Source organism: Cucurbita pepo, chromosome LG03 (assembly GCF_002806865.2).
Source record: "Cucurbita pepo subsp. pepo cultivar mu-cu-16 chromosome LG03, ASM280686v2, whole genome shotgun sequence".
NCBI classification, from domain to species: domain Eukaryota; kingdom Viridiplantae; phylum Streptophyta; class Magnoliopsida; order Cucurbitales; family Cucurbitaceae; genus Cucurbita; species Cucurbita pepo.
The window spans coordinates 4,029,034-4,048,903 of NC_036640.1; the positions used below are offsets into that span (position 1 = coordinate 4,029,034).

Here is a 19,870-nt window from a genome sequence, read left to right on the forward strand (position 1 = left end):
AACGTATCAAGAATGAGGGGTCTCTTTGGTGGATCGCTTTAAGATGGATGGACTTATTGCAAGTCTTCCTGCTAGATAGGTGTCTCTTTGTCTGCTGGTTTTGGGTGTGTCTAATAGGATATGCATAAATGCATGTCTTTGAAGACGTTGTGGGTGAGATTTGTAAATACTTGGTCCTTGACTAGGGGAGTCATAGTTCAATCAAGTGAGACACTTGGTGAGTTGTAGTCCAACCAAACGAGATCAAAAGTCAGTAGGTGAGTTGTAACCCACGACGAGCAGATGATTGTTGCTTTAGATGAGATTGAAAGTAATTAGGTTTGTTTAGGTAGATAACTCAATTAGATGAGATGATAGGTGAGATATAACTCTAACCCTACCAAGTTAAACTAGAAATTCATTTTTAAATTATTATTTTTGGATGAAGAGCAGCCCACCTGATTAGTTGTGCAACTACTTGATTTTTTTTTAGTAACATGTGGAGGAGAGAAATTTAAACCTTTGACCTTTTGGTCGAAGGTATATGTCTAAACTAGTTTAGCTATGCTCAGATTGGAAATCAACTTGATTAGTTGTTTGACCAAAATCACGGAATAATTATTAGAGTAAACTTGGAAATTATGTTCGAGTTGCTAGAATAATGTACAGAAATGAGTTAGGCTCTCATATCGTTTTCTATTGAAATGGTGAGAGGGAGTTGGTGGAACTGAGAGGTGAAGGAATTGTTGAATTGAAGCTCCATTAAAACATGAGAAAACTATGTATACACCCCATTAATGCAGTCACTTACAATAATTTAAGCTCCATTAATTGCTTAAATTAGTTATATTGCAGTAGTTGCAGGCTTCGTTGCATCTTCAGCTGTTCATAGAACCTTCTGATGAACTCCTCAGCCTGATTATCCACTTGTCCACTTTCACAGGTAATATCATTTTCTTCCTCAGATGAATAGTTTGATATCCGTACGTTAAATGGGGTAACGAGTGGGCTTCCCTCCACCATTGCAGGACTCAAAGCATAGCTACAAGCATCAGTACAGGCCGCCTCGGCTTCTGGGTATGAATCTTCTTCCTCTTCTTTCTTTTCTTGTTGCTTTATCTCCACAGGAATGTTGATACAGGGGAAGTAAGTCTGGTATTTGGTACTGCGCTTTGACATGTGGGAAAAAACAGGATTAATGGGAGTGTTGCTCCAAGGGAATTCATAGTCCTGTATGTCGAAACTGCCACGTGTCATATCTCTTCCACCGGAGTGGTGGTGGTGGTGATGGAACATGAAGTAATTGGTCATAGATTTTCTGAACACCTTCCCTCTCTTCACCATTAAATTCATGTCCATGATGAACCTTCTCTTTGAGATCAGACCCTTTCTTGCCATTAGGATAAGCGTCGCCTTAAGAACATTCCAAAGCCTCTTGACTCTTACAGAGGATTGGAGACCCATGATTGATTTTAATTGTGTTTTTCAGCTTCTGAGAATGGGATAGGATGGGTTTCTTTGTTCCTGCAAGGTTTGGCAGACCTCGCAGAGGCAAAGAAAACCCAACAAGAGGAGGAAACAACAGGGAGATGGGAAACACCAAATTCTGCCTTGGATTTTTATAGGAAAATGGAGGTTGTGGAAGGAAGCAACGCTCCTGTATTTGAATATTGAGATCCAACCACCACTCCTAATCCAATTCCATGGTCATTTCGTTCTATATTTGTTTAATATGCTTTGAATTAGAAAAGAAGTGACTTTAGGACAAGTTTTGTGAGGCCTTTTCATGGGAAAAGAGCAAGCAATTGTTTGGAAGTTGCTGCTGTGTGTGCAAAAAGAAAGAATACTACCTTTTCCAACGGTACTTAACATTTGCTCAATTATTAGGCCACCAACCTACTTTTTGGACTTGGTCCAACTCCATCATTGTGTTTTTAAAGTTTCTCTTGATACCTTTGAGCGTTTAAGACGAATCTTAAGTCATCCATCTGAGTCGTTGTTTCGGGGGAATTTTGTAGGATTACAGTGATTCGTACGAGTAATAGTTGGATGGTAGTTGAGTTACTGTCAAGTTGTCAAATGGAGACTTGTCTCTTGCTATTATCAAGAAAATATCCTATTTATCACGCAAGCGGAGGAAATGGGGAAACAATTTGTTTATGGAACCAAGTCGCTTGTCACACCCTGGAAATGGGTTCGCCGGAAGTATTGAATCATTCTTACCCATGACTTACATGTAACACTAGTGCCACAAAGGTTTTTGGCGGTCTTAGTGTTGCATACCACGATAGGAATTTCGACTGGGGTGAAATCGTAACAAGGTAGCCGTAGGGGAACCTGTGGTTGGATTGAATCCTTTGCGAGCAAATAGTTTTTTAGTCCAGGCCAACCACAAAAGAAAAAAGAAATTTTAAAAAGAACGTAAAGAAGTAAGTTTGTCACGTGGTACTATATAATTGGACCATGCGGTTGAGTTGCAAAAAATGGTTGAAGCCCAACTAGCACCCAACCATTACTTGGTGCATAAGTTTTTTTCTTCAGCATTTAACACGTTATTGGATGATATCTTATTTTATTTTATAGACTCCACACCATAAATAGAGATACGGTAGGAATTTTTTCATATTGCCATAGTATCCAAAAGTTATCCATGGGCTCGAATCATCTACAAAATGTTATGGCCTTGACTATGATATCAATTATTCACGAGAGGTAGATCTCGTTCATAAATGTTGAGATTTTGGCTATACAAAATGTTCTCCAAAGAATTTCTTTTTTTATACTTTTGACTGTATTGAACTCATAATTCATTAGGTACTTTTTATGAATGTCAACTAAGTATCGTAAGTAAATTACTCCCGATACGACTTGACCCTATTTACCTTATTCATTCAATCCTGTAAACGAATCAAGCCCCCAGTAGTTTACCGGATAAATGGATAAGTCGGGCATTCTCGGCCCCCCGAAACCGAGCGTTTGTTGCTGTCAAATAAACTAAATCAAAAATAGGATAACATGCTCGATAAGGCATGAGTTTGAGTATTACCAGTGTTTCGTAGTAGGAACAGTCACGAATCTGATCAATTACTCTTCGCGCTTTGTGACCTCATAGTTTATGGAGCTATCATCTTTCCTAAGTAGCGTTAAGTGAGCTTTATTCTATTGGTCTCAAAGTCGGTCAATAAGGGCTATGAAACTCATAAAATGTTTAGAAAAAGTAGGTTTAATATCCTAAATTTAAATAATTATTATTTTTTGTTAAATTACCAACTTAACCCCTATACTTTTATGTTCATAGATTTCGAAACTTTAGATATTAAAATTATTTAATAGATTCTCACACTTTTAAATTTGAAATTTGGGACTAATAAATTCATAAATTTTAAAAATGTTAAATAATTTTATGACTTTTTAATTTTGAATTTAATGGATATTTTTCAAATTAATAAATCATCAGATTAAAATTTTGACTAATAGGGAATTGAGCTTTTAATTTTGTGGCCAATCTTCGAGCATAGTTCAACGAATAAGGAGTACATCGATGAAATCAAACAATTCAATTCTCCACTCTCCACAATTATTTAATTAAAAAAAGACAAAAATTTTAATTTTATATTCAATAAAATAAATTTTAAAATGTTAGAATATGTGAGATCCAAGATAAAAAAAATTTAATGACTTGTTGGAAATTTTTTTAAAGTGAGGATTTAATTCTAGAATTAAAACTTTTAATAAAATTTATGAATGTTGACCAAATTATTTCATGGTTAATTATATTTTTTTAGTTGTCAAATAGTCGAAATTATTGCTCATGAATGTCAAATCTATTTATTAGTTGAAATTTTCCATTTTTCCAGTCTTCTATTAAAAAAATGTAAAACATAATAAAAAATTTAATAATATTTTATAAATAAAAATATTATAGAACTTTCTACCAATATAATTTATACATTTAAATTTAAATTCTACAACGTTGTCTCAACACTTAAAATTAAAATATATGTATATATATATATTATATATATATTTACTAAGTAAAAAATAATAATAAAAAATAAATAAAATGAATAAAAGAGAAGAATAAAAATAAAAAATATCGCGCCAAATCGTAAAGATTGGTGGAAGAAGGTGTTGAAGTGGGACCCACGCTCATCTGCGGCCATTGACTGTTACTTCCGGAGAAGGGAGAAGCCGCGAAAGCTACAGGCTGTGGGGGTCTGGGTCTACGAGGCGTTCCAATGAAGCCCCCCATTTCTTTCCGTCCCACGAATTCTTAACCCCTTCCCTGAAACATCCTAATCCCGTTCCACCTCAAACCATCCTCCACACCATCCCCGAAGTCAAATCGGACGCAGTTGCAGGTATAATTGATCTGTTCCTTACTTCTTACCCGCAGATTTCAGGTATGAATCGCCTGGTTCTTCCATATCCCTGCCTTTTTTATCTGTTTGAATTCTTCCTTGTTGTTCCTTTCTTTTAGTTTCTTCTTCAATCCTGGTTGCAATAATATGCCCAACCATGGAAGATACACCATGCGCCTTTTACATTTCACCTTCTTTTTATCGATTGATTTGATTATGTACTTCTAATTGGATAAATGTCTGTCTATGCGCGTTTAGTGGTGTTCTTCATTTGATTTTGCAGGATTTCTCATATTATGATTTTGTCTCCTCTAATAAATATAGCACTTTCATTGTCATGTTATGTTTGTTCTTGATCTACCATGTATTTTTCTCACTCCTCGAATAGTTTGAGCTCCAACTACACATTCGTGGAACAGGCGTTATTTTTTTTATTTTTTTAATGTTTCTGCAGCATGATAGCATGACTTTTTCTTGAATGTAATGGTGAGTTATTGCTAAGTGGCAGTATGAGGCCGGGAACTCTGAGCGTTGGAGAATGTTCGAGTTCTACTTCATTGAGCTCTCATCAAGACATTGACGATGATCGCATGATTGCTGTTGCATTAACGGAAGAGTACGCTAAGCTAGACGGTGGTGTTGCCAGACGCCTCTCCAACCTTGCCCCTATTGCTGTATGAATCTTTGCTCTTTTCCTTTTGTTCTAGCTTAGGTTTTTTTATTTTGTTTTGTTTTGTTTTTTCTTTTCATAATTTTCAAGCCACCGCTTTACCCTTCAAAGAGATTATTAGTTATCACTTCTCATATGAAAATATGAAAGTGTTCTCTCTTTTTAGGACGTTGTCCTGAAACTTTATTCAAATAGAATGTTCTGAGATGATTGATTTATTGGTTTTCTGATTATTCTCCTCATATCTTGGCTTATGAACTATTGTTGCTCCATCTTTTGAAAAAAGATATTACCTGAACTCATATGTTAAACTTAACTCTTTGCGGTATTCCAGCATACTCCAAGGGTAAATTTGTACATCCCCACCCAAAGTGATGCGAGTTTGGAGTATCATAGGCTTCTTCAGAGGTACGTATCCCTCATTTTCTAAAGTAAAAGATAGCTGGGGCTTGGTCAACAGATCTATATGTATGAAAAATACCACCTTTTCTCTCTGTTGAATAATGATGAAATTTAGCATAAAGAACAACTGTTAAAGAATTTTTACAAGCGACACATGCACATTCCCTATCTAGAGAGAGAGAGAGAGAGAGAGAGAGAGACATGCACATTCATGAGCAAGCATTGGTGGATTGAAAATTACTTCCAGGGAGTTGAAACGGTGCATAAATTCTCAAGTTTACTAGGTGGGTGATTTTGTAATCATGATCCGGTTGAAGGTCACAAAACCATTATGTCCAATTGATGACCTTATTGTTACTACTATTATGTTATATTCTTTATCGTGATTTAGGCTGTCTTAAAGGGATGTCATCTTCTGTCCCATAGCTGGTTCCTTGATTGAGGAATAGTTCAAACGAATCTAAAATTTTCATTACAAAATTAACAAATATAATAGCAAGTCATCACGATCCCTAACTTCGCCAACTTGAGGCCATTTGAGACAGCTTATTAGCCTACAGTCCAGTTTGAGCCCTCCAAATCCTAGCATATATTCTTTCAGGGTGCAGTTCTTCTCTGTATCTCCCTTTACAACATGAACGAAGTTCATTATGGGTTTTCTTTCTTGCTTACTTTCAGTCCTCTTATTCAGTTGCTCCTGCAACTTCAATTTAATCCATGCCTCTAACTTCTTAAATTATGCTTTGGATAAGAGCTTAGCTTTTCAAAATGAATATGGCATCATAGGAATAATCCAAAAAAAAAGTAGCTATTGTGTTTTTCCCTCCTTGGATGTTAATTGTTATTACTGTGATAATATCTAAACCCCAATAAGGATCGCTTGGATTTTCATTGCATCCATGTGTTGTCAAGAGGGAATTCATGAAAATTACTCAGGATAAAAACTGATGGTTGTATAAGTCTATGTTTAATGCCATTAAAATTTACAATCTCCCTTGGCTTCTCTTCTCCCTCCTACCACCTGTGATGAAGTAGTTTTCATCTCATTGTGTTTCAGGCTAAATGTCTATGGTTTGCATGAAGTGAAGGTCTCTGGAGATGGAAATTGTCAGGTATGTTGATTTTTTAAGTAAGAAGTAGAAGCTTCGGTTTTATCTACAATTTACGTATAGTTTCTTCTTATTTGGCAGTTTCGAGCACTTTCAGATCAGCTGTACAAATCACCTGAGTATCACAAGCACGTGCGGAAAGACATTGTAAAGCAGGTAGACTGTCATATCTCGAGGTGCTTGAACTAGGGAGAATAGTGGCTCCTTTTCTTTTGGGATGAAAAGCTGAGCTTTTGTGTAAGGAGATTGAAAGAGAAAGTAGTAGGGAAGGTTTTATGTAGCATGTGGCCGGAGTAGTTGGAAATGGGAGAATAAGTGGTAACTTTTCAGTTATATTTGGTTTTAGAATCTGCAACTTTGGTTTGTATTTTATCAGATCAGAGGCGTTCTCTTATACGGATTTTAATCAATATTTAAATCTGATCTGTTAGACTTGTTAGTAGTGGCTGGTAATGTCTTACTCATGTTTTGGTGTCAAACTGAAGTGAATAGAGTTTTCGAGTAAGGGTGAATATCTTGCTTGTGTATTACTCACCTGGGTTTATTTTCATATTCCAGCTAAAGGACTACCGTTCTCAATATGAAGGTTACGTTCCAATGAAGTTCAGTCGTTATTACAAGAAAATGGCGAAGTATGTGAAATTGTTCACGATCATACTCTCTCTTTCTCTCTTATTGAATCGATGGTCATCTGTGGATTAACTGATCTTAAACATGTTCTTGAGGAAAGGTCTCATTTTTTTATTTCTTAATATATGATGCAGATCTGGTGAATGGGGGGACCATGTTACCCTTCAAGCAGCAGCTGATAAGGTATATCATATGGCAATATTAACTGTCACCTTTTTATTTGCTACCTTATTGATTGAGTGTTGTATGGCATTATCGATTTAAGATTTTGTATAAAATACGCCCAAAGGAGAATGAGCAGCAAGTTATCATATCCTTGGAAATGTAAGCAATGGATGAAAATTGCTGAGACACTGGATTACAGTATTTGCTACCTTACTGAAGTCAGACTCTTGGATTAGGTGTTTTTCCGACTACCATTTAAACTTGGAGTTTAAGATAAACTAGAGAGATGGAGAGAGAGAGAGAGTGGAAGAGATGGATGACAGTACGTCAATGAAAGAACAACTATTTCAAAGAATTTGTTTATCCTGTTCCATGAATGAATTATATTCCAAAAAATCTGGAAGATTTTCCATTAGAACATTTACCTGCCTTCTCTGTTTGTTTCTTGATCTTGCTGCTTGATTTTGTGCAGTTTGCTGCAAAGATTTGCCTCCTTACGTCATTTAGAGATACTTGTTTCATTGAAATTGTTCCACAATCACAGACTCCTAAGCGTGGTAAGTTAAGAGGCATGGATATGGATACAAGACATAAATATGATACGGACGTAGAGACATGTCATTTTATATGGATAAGATATGTTTATTATAAAATACCTTTTTAAAAAATATATATCATTTCTATGCCCGATGAATTTGAAGTCAACAAGTTTATGCCCTTATATACTTAAAAAAATGAGTGTGATATGTTTTGGCTTAAAATTTATTACTTTTTTACTGTCTTAACAAGTGTCTTATGCATGTCTAATAAGTAGAAGGCTTGTTTTAATTTTACAACACGAAAATGCTTTCAAAGTGTTTGTGCTTCTTAAGTCGTAAGATAGTGGATATTTCTTGAAATTGTCATGTCATGATTTTTCATAGTGGAAATAGATTTACTTTATTGGTTATATGAAATATATTACAAAAGGGGTGGAAAGCCAGACCCCTGGCTGAGGAAGATTACAAGATGTTGCGATGTAGTGTAGAAACATAATCATGAGCAACTGAATTGGCAGTTGAATATAGTTTTATATTTTAAAATACCCTAAAAGTCCTTTCCAAAACCTTCATAAATCCAAATTTCATTGCATATCTTCTTTTATTATTCATTTTCCTCGAGAGTCTTAGCTATATGAAATATTGGAGAGTGATAATTTGTGCTGCTTAGATTAAGATATTTTTTTACCGCAAGTTTAAGGTGGAACCTGTGATAATAAAATATCTTGCAAGATATTTGATGTTGATGAAATTCAATAGATGCATTAACTACATAAGACGGGACTTTTTATCAGGGCTGTCTTCAAACGAACATACAATTGTGATGTACATTTCCTCTGTACCTCAGTTTCTCAATATGTAGAAACGTTTTGAATGTCGACACTGTTGCATTTACACACCAAATGCTTTGCTGTAGTTTTGGAATACTAGGGTTCTTACAGCTCCTTTACCTTTGCAATAATGCAGAGCTCTGGTTAAGTTTCTGGTCTGAGGTTCACTACAATTCACTTTACGAAATTCAAGGTTTGGTTATACTGCAAAATCCATTTTCTGGTTCTCAGAGTAGCAAGGTTTAATTAGAGTGAATGCGATTATATGGGAACCTTGGTTTTTAATGGTGATAATGTGTTTGTCTTTCTTGCAGATGTTCCAGTTCAACAAAAACCAGGAAAAAAACATTGGTTGTTCTAGTTAAACAGATTGATGTGAGTATAGATAGCATCCTAGATATGTGAGTACTACACTACAAAGTTCTTGTGTTTTTTTTTTTTTTGGAAAAAAAGAACGGAAAACCATATGATTGATCTTTATATATATAGTTTTATGTAAATAGTTCGTCATACACATACATTGCCTTGTATTAGTGCACTATAGATCCAATGAACTCTATGATAGAATTATAGTCACATTATGAACTCAAAAACTCTGGTGCACCTGTCCTAGTAGCATAACTGAATTCAGTTTAGCATATCCTACACCTACAGAGCAAGAAATAATTCATTTGTATTCATGAAATATCAAATTGACTTGACTCTTGGAACTTTGTGACTCTGCATAGTTTTGTGGCATATATATTTATTGGGCTGATGGGTAATGGGTAAAGGAAAATGGTTTTTGGTGTTCTCATTACAAATTAATAAGGGAAAATGAAGCAGAAATGCAGAAAACAAGCTAGAAAGGAGGTTAGCTCGGTGAGAGCAAACCACTCATGCTCATTTCCAGTTGTGGGCAACAATGTCGGCCAAATCAACAACCCGTTGAGAGTAACCCCACTCGTTATCATACCAAGCAATAACCTTCACCAAGTCATCACCCATAACCATAGTCAAGGAAGAGTCGACGGTTGAGGAGACATCAGAGCACCTAAAATCGACCGAAACAAGGGGCTCGTCACAAACAGAGAGGATGCCGTTGAGCTCCTTCTCAGCACTTTCCCGGAATGCTGCATTCACCTCTTCAGCAAAGGTCTTCTTAGAAACCTGGACAACAAGGTCTACAACAGACACATTTGGAGTGGGCACACGAAGTGCAATCCCATTGAGTTTTCCTTTAAGAGAAGGGAGGACTAGAGCAACAGCTTTGGCTGCTCCTGTGGAGGTAGGAACAATGTTGAGTGCAGCAGCTCTTGCCCTCCTGAGGTCACGGTGGCTGGCATCAAGTAGCCTCTGGTCACCAGTGTAGGAGTGAGTGGTAGTCATTGTTCCCTTGATGATACCTGCCATAGATTTATACCAAAACCTTCACAAACCTGAATTTTAGCACCTGAATTTGCAAGGGCCTAGAAATGTAAGTGCTATTGATGAATCTATGCTGGGATTCAGTATGTATTACCGAACTTCTGGTCAAGGACCTTGACAAAAGGAGCTAGGCAATTGGTAGTGCAAGAAGCATTGCTGATGATAGGCTCATCAGGGCTGTAAGCGTCGGCATTAACCCCAACGACGTAAGTCGGAATGTCACCCTTCCCAGGTGCTGTAATTAGGACCTTCTTTGCTCCAGCCTGAATATGCTTCCCTGCACCCTCTCTATCAACAAACACCCCAGTTCCTTCAATCACCAAGTCTATTCCCAAGTCCCTGCATTGTCATTTATCTAATCATTCAATTTTTTTTATCTCATACAGATAACGAATGAAAAGTTAGAAGCATAGAAGTTGAACACCCACTTCCAGGGAAGGTTGAGAGGGTTGCGGTTGGAGACCACCTGGATGATCTTGCCATCAACTGAAATAGCTTCATCTCCGGCAGGTTTGACATCGGCATCAAAGATGCCGAGGGTGGAGTCGTACTTGAGGAGGTGAGAAGCTTGCTTGACGCCGCCGGAATCGTTGATGGCAATGACATCAAGTGGGGAATCCTTGCGACCATGCCAGCACCTCAAGAAATTCCTGCCAATCCTTCCAAACCCATTGATGGCTACCTTAAGCTTTGCTTCCACAATCCCTTTCTTATACCCTCCGCTACTTCCCACCTTCAAGAATTTAATGGATGTAGGTAAGGCACATGAAGAATCATTAGTGTAGTATGAATATTCACTTCTATATAACCCCCTCATGCTATCTCAGATATGAAACCAGAGACCATAGTACGTGCTAGAAGAAGCTTAGACGAAAAATAAAATGAAACGGAGTATATTCAGTAGTCCAAATAGAACTTTCCAAAGAAATAGCTTAGTAGCCACATTAGCCGCACTTTTGGGATGATTTTAGGGGCAGCGTATTCCCTTTCGCTATATAATCGTGTGGTTTCTGGAAATTTATGATAAATCAAATTGAAGCCAAATTAGGCTTTGCTGTTGATCAATGAACAGCCTAAATCTACTACCTCTCTCCCAAAAACAGACCTAACCATCAATCAGATTTTGTTCCTTAAGATGAACACAATTGACAGAAGCCATGAATGTTATTTCTACATGTTCACTCATGTAACCATAGTACAACTTTTGTTACATCCCATGACTCAATGTAGATTGCTGCCGCATCATGATCCAAACAAAAGATTACTACACTGGGAAGAAACTATGATAAACTTTTAAGAATAGAGATAACTCACAGCAGAGGTCTGGAAGGCAACGACGGAAAGGAAGTCATCGGAGGTTCGCCTAGCGAACGGGAGGCAGGTCGACGAGTTGCGGAGGCCAGAGAATTCTCCAAATCCCTTTCCAGTAGCCTGCAATGCAAGAGAATGCAACAATGTTCTCAGATGAAAAACAGGAAGAGATTAAAGAAGGGGCGAGAAAGGAAGAGTGCAAGCAATGGAGGAACCTGGAGAGATGGTTTGGCTACTGAGAGAGTAGCCGTAGCCATGGTTGAGGGGCGATGAGAAGAGCAAAATGGGGGAAAGCAGAAGCTTGAAGCAGTAGAAGAGAGATGGGAAATTGAGAAGGGTGGAGTGTATATAATATTTATTTGGTTGAATGGCTTTGAATGAATGGGGAAAGAAAGGCTAAGAGAGGATGAGATAATGGATAGAGCCTCTCACTCAACGAATGGCTGTGCTTATTCTGCTCTCTGCATCTTCTTCTACTGTTTCATTTGTGATGCTGTTTTCTTCACCCTTCTCCCTTCCCCCACCAATTATAAATGCCAAACTCATTTTGGCCTCATAACTCCTCACCTTTTTTTTTTCTTACTTTTTTTATTCTTTTTATTCACCCGAAATTTATTCGTCGAATTATCTTACTTTTAACGTCTCGGTAGATATCTCTAGATTTTGAATTTTTCCATTCCTTATTCTTAAACTTTGAATTTTTCCGTTTATTTTTAAAAGACAAGATAGAAATTTGACGCAGCGGTTGGTTTATAAAAATTGGAAGGTTTATATGATATCATGCCGAACATTGTTCATTTCAATTGATGTGACATTGAATGGGTCGAAATTGATCAAGTGATTTTTACAATATCGTTTAAATGAAAAATAATTTTATTTTATAGAGTTGTAAATAAATTTTAAAGTTCGAATAATAAAAATAAAACTTTTAGAAGTCGAAGTATTTTATATAATTTGTCCAATAATTTTTAAACACACATTTTTAAATTTAAAATGTTGGCCATGGGGAGGATGGTTTTAGCCACATAATCGTTTACACCTTGAGAGTGAGAGTGTATGTACCAATATTCAATACACATTATGCAAAAACCTAAGTTTTTGCCTTAGAAATTCTGAAAATATCTTAGATATTATGTGGCAAAATTATAATTTCTTATAGTTTAATATTTGTACCTTTTAAACAATATCAATCAAATTAAAAATAATAACTTTAAAATAAGAAAAAAAATCAAAACGAAAGTAAAACTTGGTTTCAAAAGACAGGAAGCTATAAAAATTAATAATTTACTGTAAATTGAAGAAGAAAAAAATATGTATAATCTTTTAAATAGTTAGTAGTATAAGAAGTTCGATAGATTTATGTTTAGCAGCAAACTCGGAGGATCGGAAAGATTATTGTTACTACGCAAAATACTCGAACCAAACCATCCGTTTATGATATTATTTGTTATCTGTAGGGGGTAGCAAACAATAAACTAAAAGGCTAAGAAGAATAAGTTTGATATGAAAAGACTTAAAATGCTACCATTTCAATCCTTGCAAAGGAAAAAAATAAAATAAAAAAATTGACTTCATTTGGAGCATCCCTAAATAGATCTCCCTAGCCAAGGATATCTGCATTATTCTCATAATTTGATCAATGTAGATTACAGAGGCAAATCTATGTGGCTTTTGTATGCAAACAATACATTTTAATCTAGGAAGAACAACATAGCTTCATTATAAGCAATCTTCCTGAAAGTGCAACATGTACTAAGGTGCAGCTATAAGACAAGGCTAAACCTGGATTAGGTATGATATGATGGTGCACATTACCTAATACCTTAGAAAATAATATCAGCAAACATGACAATTCAAATATAAAGTAATATTCAATACAAGATCATACAAAATTCATGTGTTTTGACGTCAAAGATATAGAAAAGTCATAAGCAATAAAACGAATGGGCTAACCTGCTTGGATTCTAGTTTCTGATTCATTTTTCAGAGTGGGATCCGGGAAGTAAGAGTAACAGAACACAGAGTCCACACACGACACTTCAGGGAGGAAGCACTACCAATGGGGAGTTCAAAAGAATTGATAGGTTGGTACAGAAAAGACTCGAGAGTATGCCACACATAAACAAGGCTTCCTTTTCATTTTTGTTTTTCAATTAGAAGCCCGCCCTTCTATTTTTTTTCTCTAACAAGAGACAAAAACTTTCATTGAAGACATGAAAAGAGACTAATGCTCTCAAAGATACAAACTGCACAAGGGAGTGAAAACTTGAACATAAAGGAACACAAAAGGAACCAACACAAAAAGAACCAAAAAAGATAAAGATACAGAAAATAACTACCACAACGAGAAACACTAAGCGAATTGAACAAAAATTACAATAGAGAGAGCCTAAATGATCAAATCAACACAAAAGATCACACTCTGAAAACTAAACCAAAGACGATGCCTGAGAACCAAAAGCCTTGAAAAAAACAGAAAAACTCAAAGATTTGAACCCCAACAACCAAAACAAAAAGCCAACGAGGAGAAAAGCAGGACTACCTCCCCCTCCCCCTCCCCCTCCCCCTCCCCCAAACATGAAGCAAGAACTACTGAACCCATACCGCAAACGCAATATAGCAATCAAACTTGAAACAACAAATGCCTAGGGAATTGAATGGAGAAATTTCACACATATCAAGACCACAAGCCTCAATAAGAGAAGCAAATTTCTTAGGTACTGATGAAGGAAGACAATGAGGAACCTCTGTCACTTTCTTGAAATAATGATACTAAATCATCACCAAAAGAATCTTTTGTAACAGTATCATCAACAATAGTTTCCATAAGCTTAAAGCAGATACCAAACTACTTAACTAACTTAGATGCAGCATCACAATCATAAACATAATGTGAGAGAAGGAGAAGCAGTGGAATTTTTTGAAAAATGAAGTACTTGTTTAGTGAAGACACCATCATAATCTAATATAATAAAATCTTGTTGTCTTTCTTGGCGGAAAGAGCCAAAATGCTAGAAACATTTTTCTTCAATACAATTTGGCCCCGAAGTATTAACCTCGGTGATGGGAGGAATTGAAGAATGATAGACCTTTCTTCAAGTGTCGTACTAGGGATTAGTTGCAATAAAAACAATAATGAAGAGGTTAGTTCGTGATTTTAATCCAACCTCCATAAACTTTGATGAATGTTGGTTTACTATGTTTGCTAAGGTCCCATTTTTTAATCTTCAAATGGAAATTACCAATATTTGCCAACGACTCAATGGATCAAGGCCAACTAACAGAATAGTATGATCCAATTGAAGTAAAGTTTTATCATCCATAAAAGGTAGACTTCAATGCCTTTCTAAATATCTTTTCAATCATCATGCACAGTGAATCGAGAAACCACCAACAAAGAATTCCAGTTTAAATTAGCAACTTCTTTATCTTCCATACCAAGAAAGAGGATTGGGAGATGGAGGGCTTTGGACAAAACAAATCAACAATCAATGGAGAAGGAGGAGGAGGGTTGAATGAATTCACAATGTTCACGAAGGAATTAGTGTTTCATTTCAAAGTTTGAGAATCCTTCATGCCAAGCTTCTTAAATTTCATGATCTAATCTCTCAACATATCCCAATAAGTAAGTCAACCCCACTTTATAAAGCCACAAAGAATACTAATCACCTTCCTTCCACCAGATATTGGCCATACAATGCAATCGACAATTGCTCTTGAAGAAAACCATTGCAGTCGACAACCCCACTTTATAAAACCACAATTTTTTTGCCTCACTTAGAGAGGCAAACAAGCGGAACAATGGCATCTAGAATGCCTACACATTATTCCTCACCATTGGTTAATGTTAAAATTGGTTGATGATAAAGTTACGTGGCATATTACTCAATGAATTGAGTGTTGGTATTTATACGAGGGGAAAAAATTATCAAAGAGAAGAAAACTTGAACTTTCAACCGTCTTAGAATTTATTGAGACATTAGCAACTTTATTCTTTTAGATAACTTTTTCCCTCCTCTAAACTTCTGTCAATTCACTAAGTACTAAGTCATGTAAGCTTATTATAGGCCAATTTAACATTCACCAACAATGAGGTCATGTATTTCAATCAGTGGACTTAATTCTCATCAAATTTCTCCCTAGTCCAGAGCAGGAATTTTGCACACTTCAAATCCAGGAGAAAACCTTTTTATTTTCCATCCTCGAGAATGAAGGAATGCACAAAATTTTCATACTCCATAATTGTTCAATAATATTTATCAGCACAACACCAACAGAGAGTCATACACTTCCAAATGTCATCTCACTCAATTCAACGTCAAGTTGAGCGAATGCACTCTCAAGGATAAATCTAACTTCGAGTGTTAAATCAAGTTTCAATCAAAACAAAACAAAATTTAGAAAACTGTACTTTCAATCCTTATGGCATTAAAGAAACAAATCATTCCATAGATGTAACTTGCTACATACAGAGAGGTTTATATACAAAGCCCTATAAATATGAGATAGAGAAAATTAAGTATGCATCTTTAGTAGGTTGTGTACGTCTTAAAGGATGAATTGGAGATATTAACTAGCCCAACAAAGTTACACATGATAGTTCTCAAACATGACTATCTGTGAAGATAAAGAACGAAAGCTAGATGTTGCTGCATATACAAGAAGGAAATTTGGTTACAAGAATAGAGTGCAAACAGCTCTACGTAAAATATGGCTACATCAATCATTCGAAATTCTAAGAGCAGGGATGAACAACGATTAGTAGCATGATCAAAGTGTTGTTGCCAAAAGAAATGGGAGGAACATGCCAGAACAAGTAAGCTCCTATATGAGTTACTACTTGAAAAGGTACATGGAATTACTCACATGCATCATACCCTTAGAATCTGAAGCTTAGTCGAAAAGGCAATCGCAACCCAGTCCGGCTGGGAAGAGGACCATTGCAGCTGCTCGATTTCTGCTCCAGCTGTATATGCAAGAATGGGATCGAGGCCACCTTCGACGGGTTGCCCCATGGACGACAAGTCCCAAATCAAGGCCTGAGAATCATCCCCGGCGGTGCAGATGTGGCAAGAACTATGCGGCGCCCAAGCAATAGCGTTGACACTAGCTTGGTGTCTCTGTAACTCGACGACGGGGAGTGTTGGGAAGCGAATGTCAAGCACGACGACCTTGGCGCTGTCCATGATAATTGTAGCCATATATCTAGGGTCCTGCTTGTTCCAGCCTAATCGAACCAAGGGAGTGTCAGGCTCGGAGCTCTCGTAGATGATGGTAGAGTGCTCCTTGTCGCGCAAATCGAAGACCCGGACAGAACCGTCGGCAGAAACGGAAGCAAATACACCAACGCCGCCCCAGGCGATGTCGTAGACTTCCTTATCATGGGCGATAAGTTGCGTATCAACGGTCTCCCGCTCAATATCCCAGATTGTGCAGGTAGTATCGATACTGGAGGTTCCAATACGCTTGGGCTCGGCATCGTTCCAGTCAAAGGAGGTAAGAGGACCACAAAACTCACTGTTCTTGTTGCCATTAAGAAGGCTCTTGAGCTCCACAGAAGAAGAGTCATCCGAGATGCGCCAAACACGGAGAAAGTCGCTGGAAGTAGCGAGAAGATCAGGGCGCTGGCACTCCTTATCCGGGATGAAGATGGTCTTGGTAGGAGGATAGGGATGCTCGAAGGAGAGATTAGGGTCAGAGCGAATCTCACCACTGGAATCATCAAGTTGGACAATCTCGACACGGTTGGGATACTGCTCGAGAAGGCTAGCAATGGCGAGGCGGTACTTCTTGTCACGGCGGACGCTCCAGTTCATGGCGTAGATGTGCCATGGCGCCTCGTAGGTATAGATCTCAGACCGCTTCTGCTGCTCGTCGGAAGCATCCGGATTGGCGTCGCTGTTTGCACCCATCGGCTTCTCTCTGGAATGCCTTCTCCAATGGATGCAAGGGAAAGATCTTTGTTCACAGAGGCCCGTATGAATGATCGGAACGAACAGGTCAATTCAAGATTGGACTGCGACGAACAAGCTGTGCACTAACCCTTAACAAAATTTGTATTGTATTGGTTTGTCCCTTAACCATATGCCATTCCAAGTGTCTACACTGATACCCGATGTATCAACGCATGGCGTTACGAGTAAATGAGGGATACAATAATGAATCGAAATACATAAACAAGAGTGATCGTGAATATATCATTATTGAGAAAAGCTCACAATAACTGATAGCTATTACCCGTGCTAAATTATTGATGGTTCAGTCGTTCTAAAATTATTCATGTTGGTATGTGGGGATAGTGTAATAGTCCAAGTCCACTTATGGCTCGTTGTCGTTGTTAGTCTCACAGTTTTAAAACGTGTCTACTAGGGAGAGGTTTCCACACCCTTATAAGAAATGTTTCGTTCCCCTCTCCACTTGATGTGGGATCTCACAATCTACCCCCTTGGCCCCGTGTCTACGAGGAAGAGGTTTCCACACCCTTATAACAATTATTTATCTCACAATCCACCCCTTTTGTCCCGTGTGTAACGACCCTAAATTTTTACATACTCAGAGTCGTTACTAACGTCTCATGCTCATCTATAATGCGGAAATATAACTCTTACATAAACATCATTTATAACGTAAACTTCGAAAAATGCTTAAAACAACTTCTTCTCTCAGAAACACCATACGTGTTTAAATATGAAATACTGGAATTTTGAGAATAAAAACAAATACAAAATAATTAAAAACAATGAAATGCAAAACAACCTATTCTAACTTAAGACTATAAATTTAAATATGAATCTATTATGCACGTGCCACAGTCTCTGCTCGCGATGTCGCCGTCCTCCGTACAACTGCGCCTTGCCTTTACCTAAAAAATGATGTGGCACAAGACCCGAGTATTTCAAAGAATACTCAGTAAATGACCCCACTATAGAGGGTCATGCAAATGCAAACACATGCCATCATGATTTAGGGAACTATCTTTGATCATCATAAGGGTGGCCTCCAGTCTCGGACAAATTGGATATGTAGTACTTCCCTACACACGACTCACACGTGCGAGTGTGAATCCCCAGGGCATTCGCACACCCTTGGACCCTCTAGTCAAGCTAATCTATAGCGACATCCAAAGGTTAGCGGAACCACATAGTGTCATGCACCTCATGTGCTCGTGCACATTCGCACTCATCATCATACTGTGCGCGTCCACACTCATCATCTCTCGGATAAGTAACCCTATGCTTATTAACATACAATATGCATGAGGTCTCACTAAATCCATCATAACGTCTCTTCTGACACAACCCTCTAGTCTCATCTCTTTGTTACTCTAGGTAACACATACTCGTTGATATTTATATTAATATCATTATCATGCTCTTAGGGTTGTGTCCTATGTCGATCTAACGACGTGATGCAATATGACACTCATCATCATATAGCTTGCTCAATATGGAAAACATCATCATATTAAGGTAAACGTCACACAATCATCATACTCATCATATTGCCATAATATGCACCAAGCATACCAAGTACATCATCACATCATTATCAAACGTCATCAAGTCATCATATAACATCATCATCTAACGTCATCACATAACATTAAGCATAAATAACACGTGTAAGGGTCACTGGGCACGTGTCGTCATACATAAGACAAGTCTTTCGACTGAGCCGATAGTAAGGTCACTTACTTAATTAGTTTAAGTTGTTGTCACGAATTTATCCTTAAGTTTGATTCTATGTGACTTCATGACATTAGTTTCAAATTCGAACTTCTATAAAATTATTTCTCTAATTTACATTGGCCCATATGTTAAACATCATACGAACGTTAGAAGCTTTACATGAATAAAGTTTTAAATATTTATTTATGTTTGTTATAATTTCATTTTCCTGCCATCCATTTAAAACTTTTTAATATTTACCATATATATATATATATATATATATATATATTTTAACGTGTTTGCACATATAATCAATTCCATATCATATTTTTTTTTATTTCACTGTATTTGAGGTTAATAGAGAATAGTTTAGGGAAAATTATTATTTTTTATTATTTTTATTATTGACAGAAAACTATGCATCCGCACTCTTATAATAAATGTTTCGTTCCCCTGTCCACCAGTGGGATCTTACAATCCATCCTTTGGCACCCATGTCTACGTCCACTCCCTTATAATGAATATTTTTGTTCCAATTTCCACCTAATGTGGGATTTCACAATCCACCCCATTGGTAGCCCGCGTTCTCGTTAACACCACCTGGTGTCTAGCTCTAATACCATTCGTAACACCCAAAGCCTACTGTAGCATAAATTGTTCATTTTGACACGTTACATATCATCGTCAGCCTCACAATTTTAAAACTCATCTTCTAAGGATATGTTTCCACACTCTTATAATGAATATTTCGTTCTTCCCTAAAATCTTCGTTACTTCCCATCTTCCATTATCCAATA

At 37.1% G+C, this 19,870-nt stretch overlaps 4 protein-coding genes across 8 annotated transcripts; 1 reads left to right on the forward strand and 3 right to left on the reverse strand.

Annotated features, from left to right (window-relative positions):
• Positions 1-819: 819 nt before the first annotated feature.
• Positions 820-1,443, reverse strand: LOC111791773. Its single transcript, XM_023673244.1, has one exon. It carries the CDS (start codon positions 1,441-1,443, stop codon positions 820-822), a length of 624 nt encoding a protein of 207 aa, XP_023529012.1.
• A 2,649-nt stretch (positions 1,444-4,092) lies between these two features.
• LOC111791269 (OTU domain-containing protein DDB_G0284757-like) lies at positions 4,093-9,271 on the forward strand. Of its 5 annotated transcripts, none has more exons than XM_023672541.1 (10): positions 4,093-4,382; positions 4,843-5,014; positions 5,345-5,418; positions 6,470-6,524; positions 6,603-6,677; positions 7,080-7,153; positions 7,286-7,334; positions 7,789-7,873; positions 8,822-8,878; positions 9,000-9,271. In XM_023672541.1, the coding sequence occupies exons 2-10, from the start codon at positions 4,850-4,852 to the stop codon at positions 9,044-9,046; spliced, it is 681 nt and encodes a 226-aa protein (XP_023528309.1). In that variant the 5' UTR covers positions 4,093-4,382; positions 4,843-4,849; the 3' UTR covers positions 9,047-9,271. The 5 variants fall into 5 exon arrangements, with proteins under 5 accessions (XP_023528309.1, XP_023528308.1, XP_023528311.1 ...); XM_023672540.1 differs by having other exon boundaries at positions 4,849-5,014; XM_023672543.1 differs by having other exon boundaries at positions 4,093-4,340.
• A 71-nt stretch (positions 9,272-9,342) lies between these two features.
• LOC111791267 (glyceraldehyde-3-phosphate dehydrogenase A, chloroplastic-like) lies at positions 9,343-11,820 on the reverse strand. The gene is made up of 5 exons (XM_023672539.1): positions 11,619-11,820; positions 11,407-11,523; positions 10,521-10,825; positions 10,187-10,431; positions 9,343-10,070 (listed from the first exon to the last, which is right to left on the reverse strand). Exons 1-5 carry the CDS (start codon positions 11,658-11,660, stop codon positions 9,568-9,570), a joined length of 1,212 nt encoding a protein of 403 aa, XP_023528307.1. The 5' UTR covers positions 11,661-11,820; the 3' UTR covers positions 9,343-9,567.
• A 4,105-nt stretch (positions 11,821-15,925) lies between these two features.
• LOC111791837 (WD repeat-containing protein LWD1-like) lies at positions 15,926-17,431 on the reverse strand. The gene has a single exon (XM_023673331.1). The coding sequence runs from the start codon at positions 17,313-17,315 to the stop codon at positions 16,275-16,277; it is 1,041 nt and encodes a 346-aa protein (XP_023529099.1). The 5' UTR covers positions 17,316-17,431; the 3' UTR covers positions 15,926-16,274.
• Between the last annotated feature and the right edge of the window lie 2,439 nt (positions 17,432-19,870).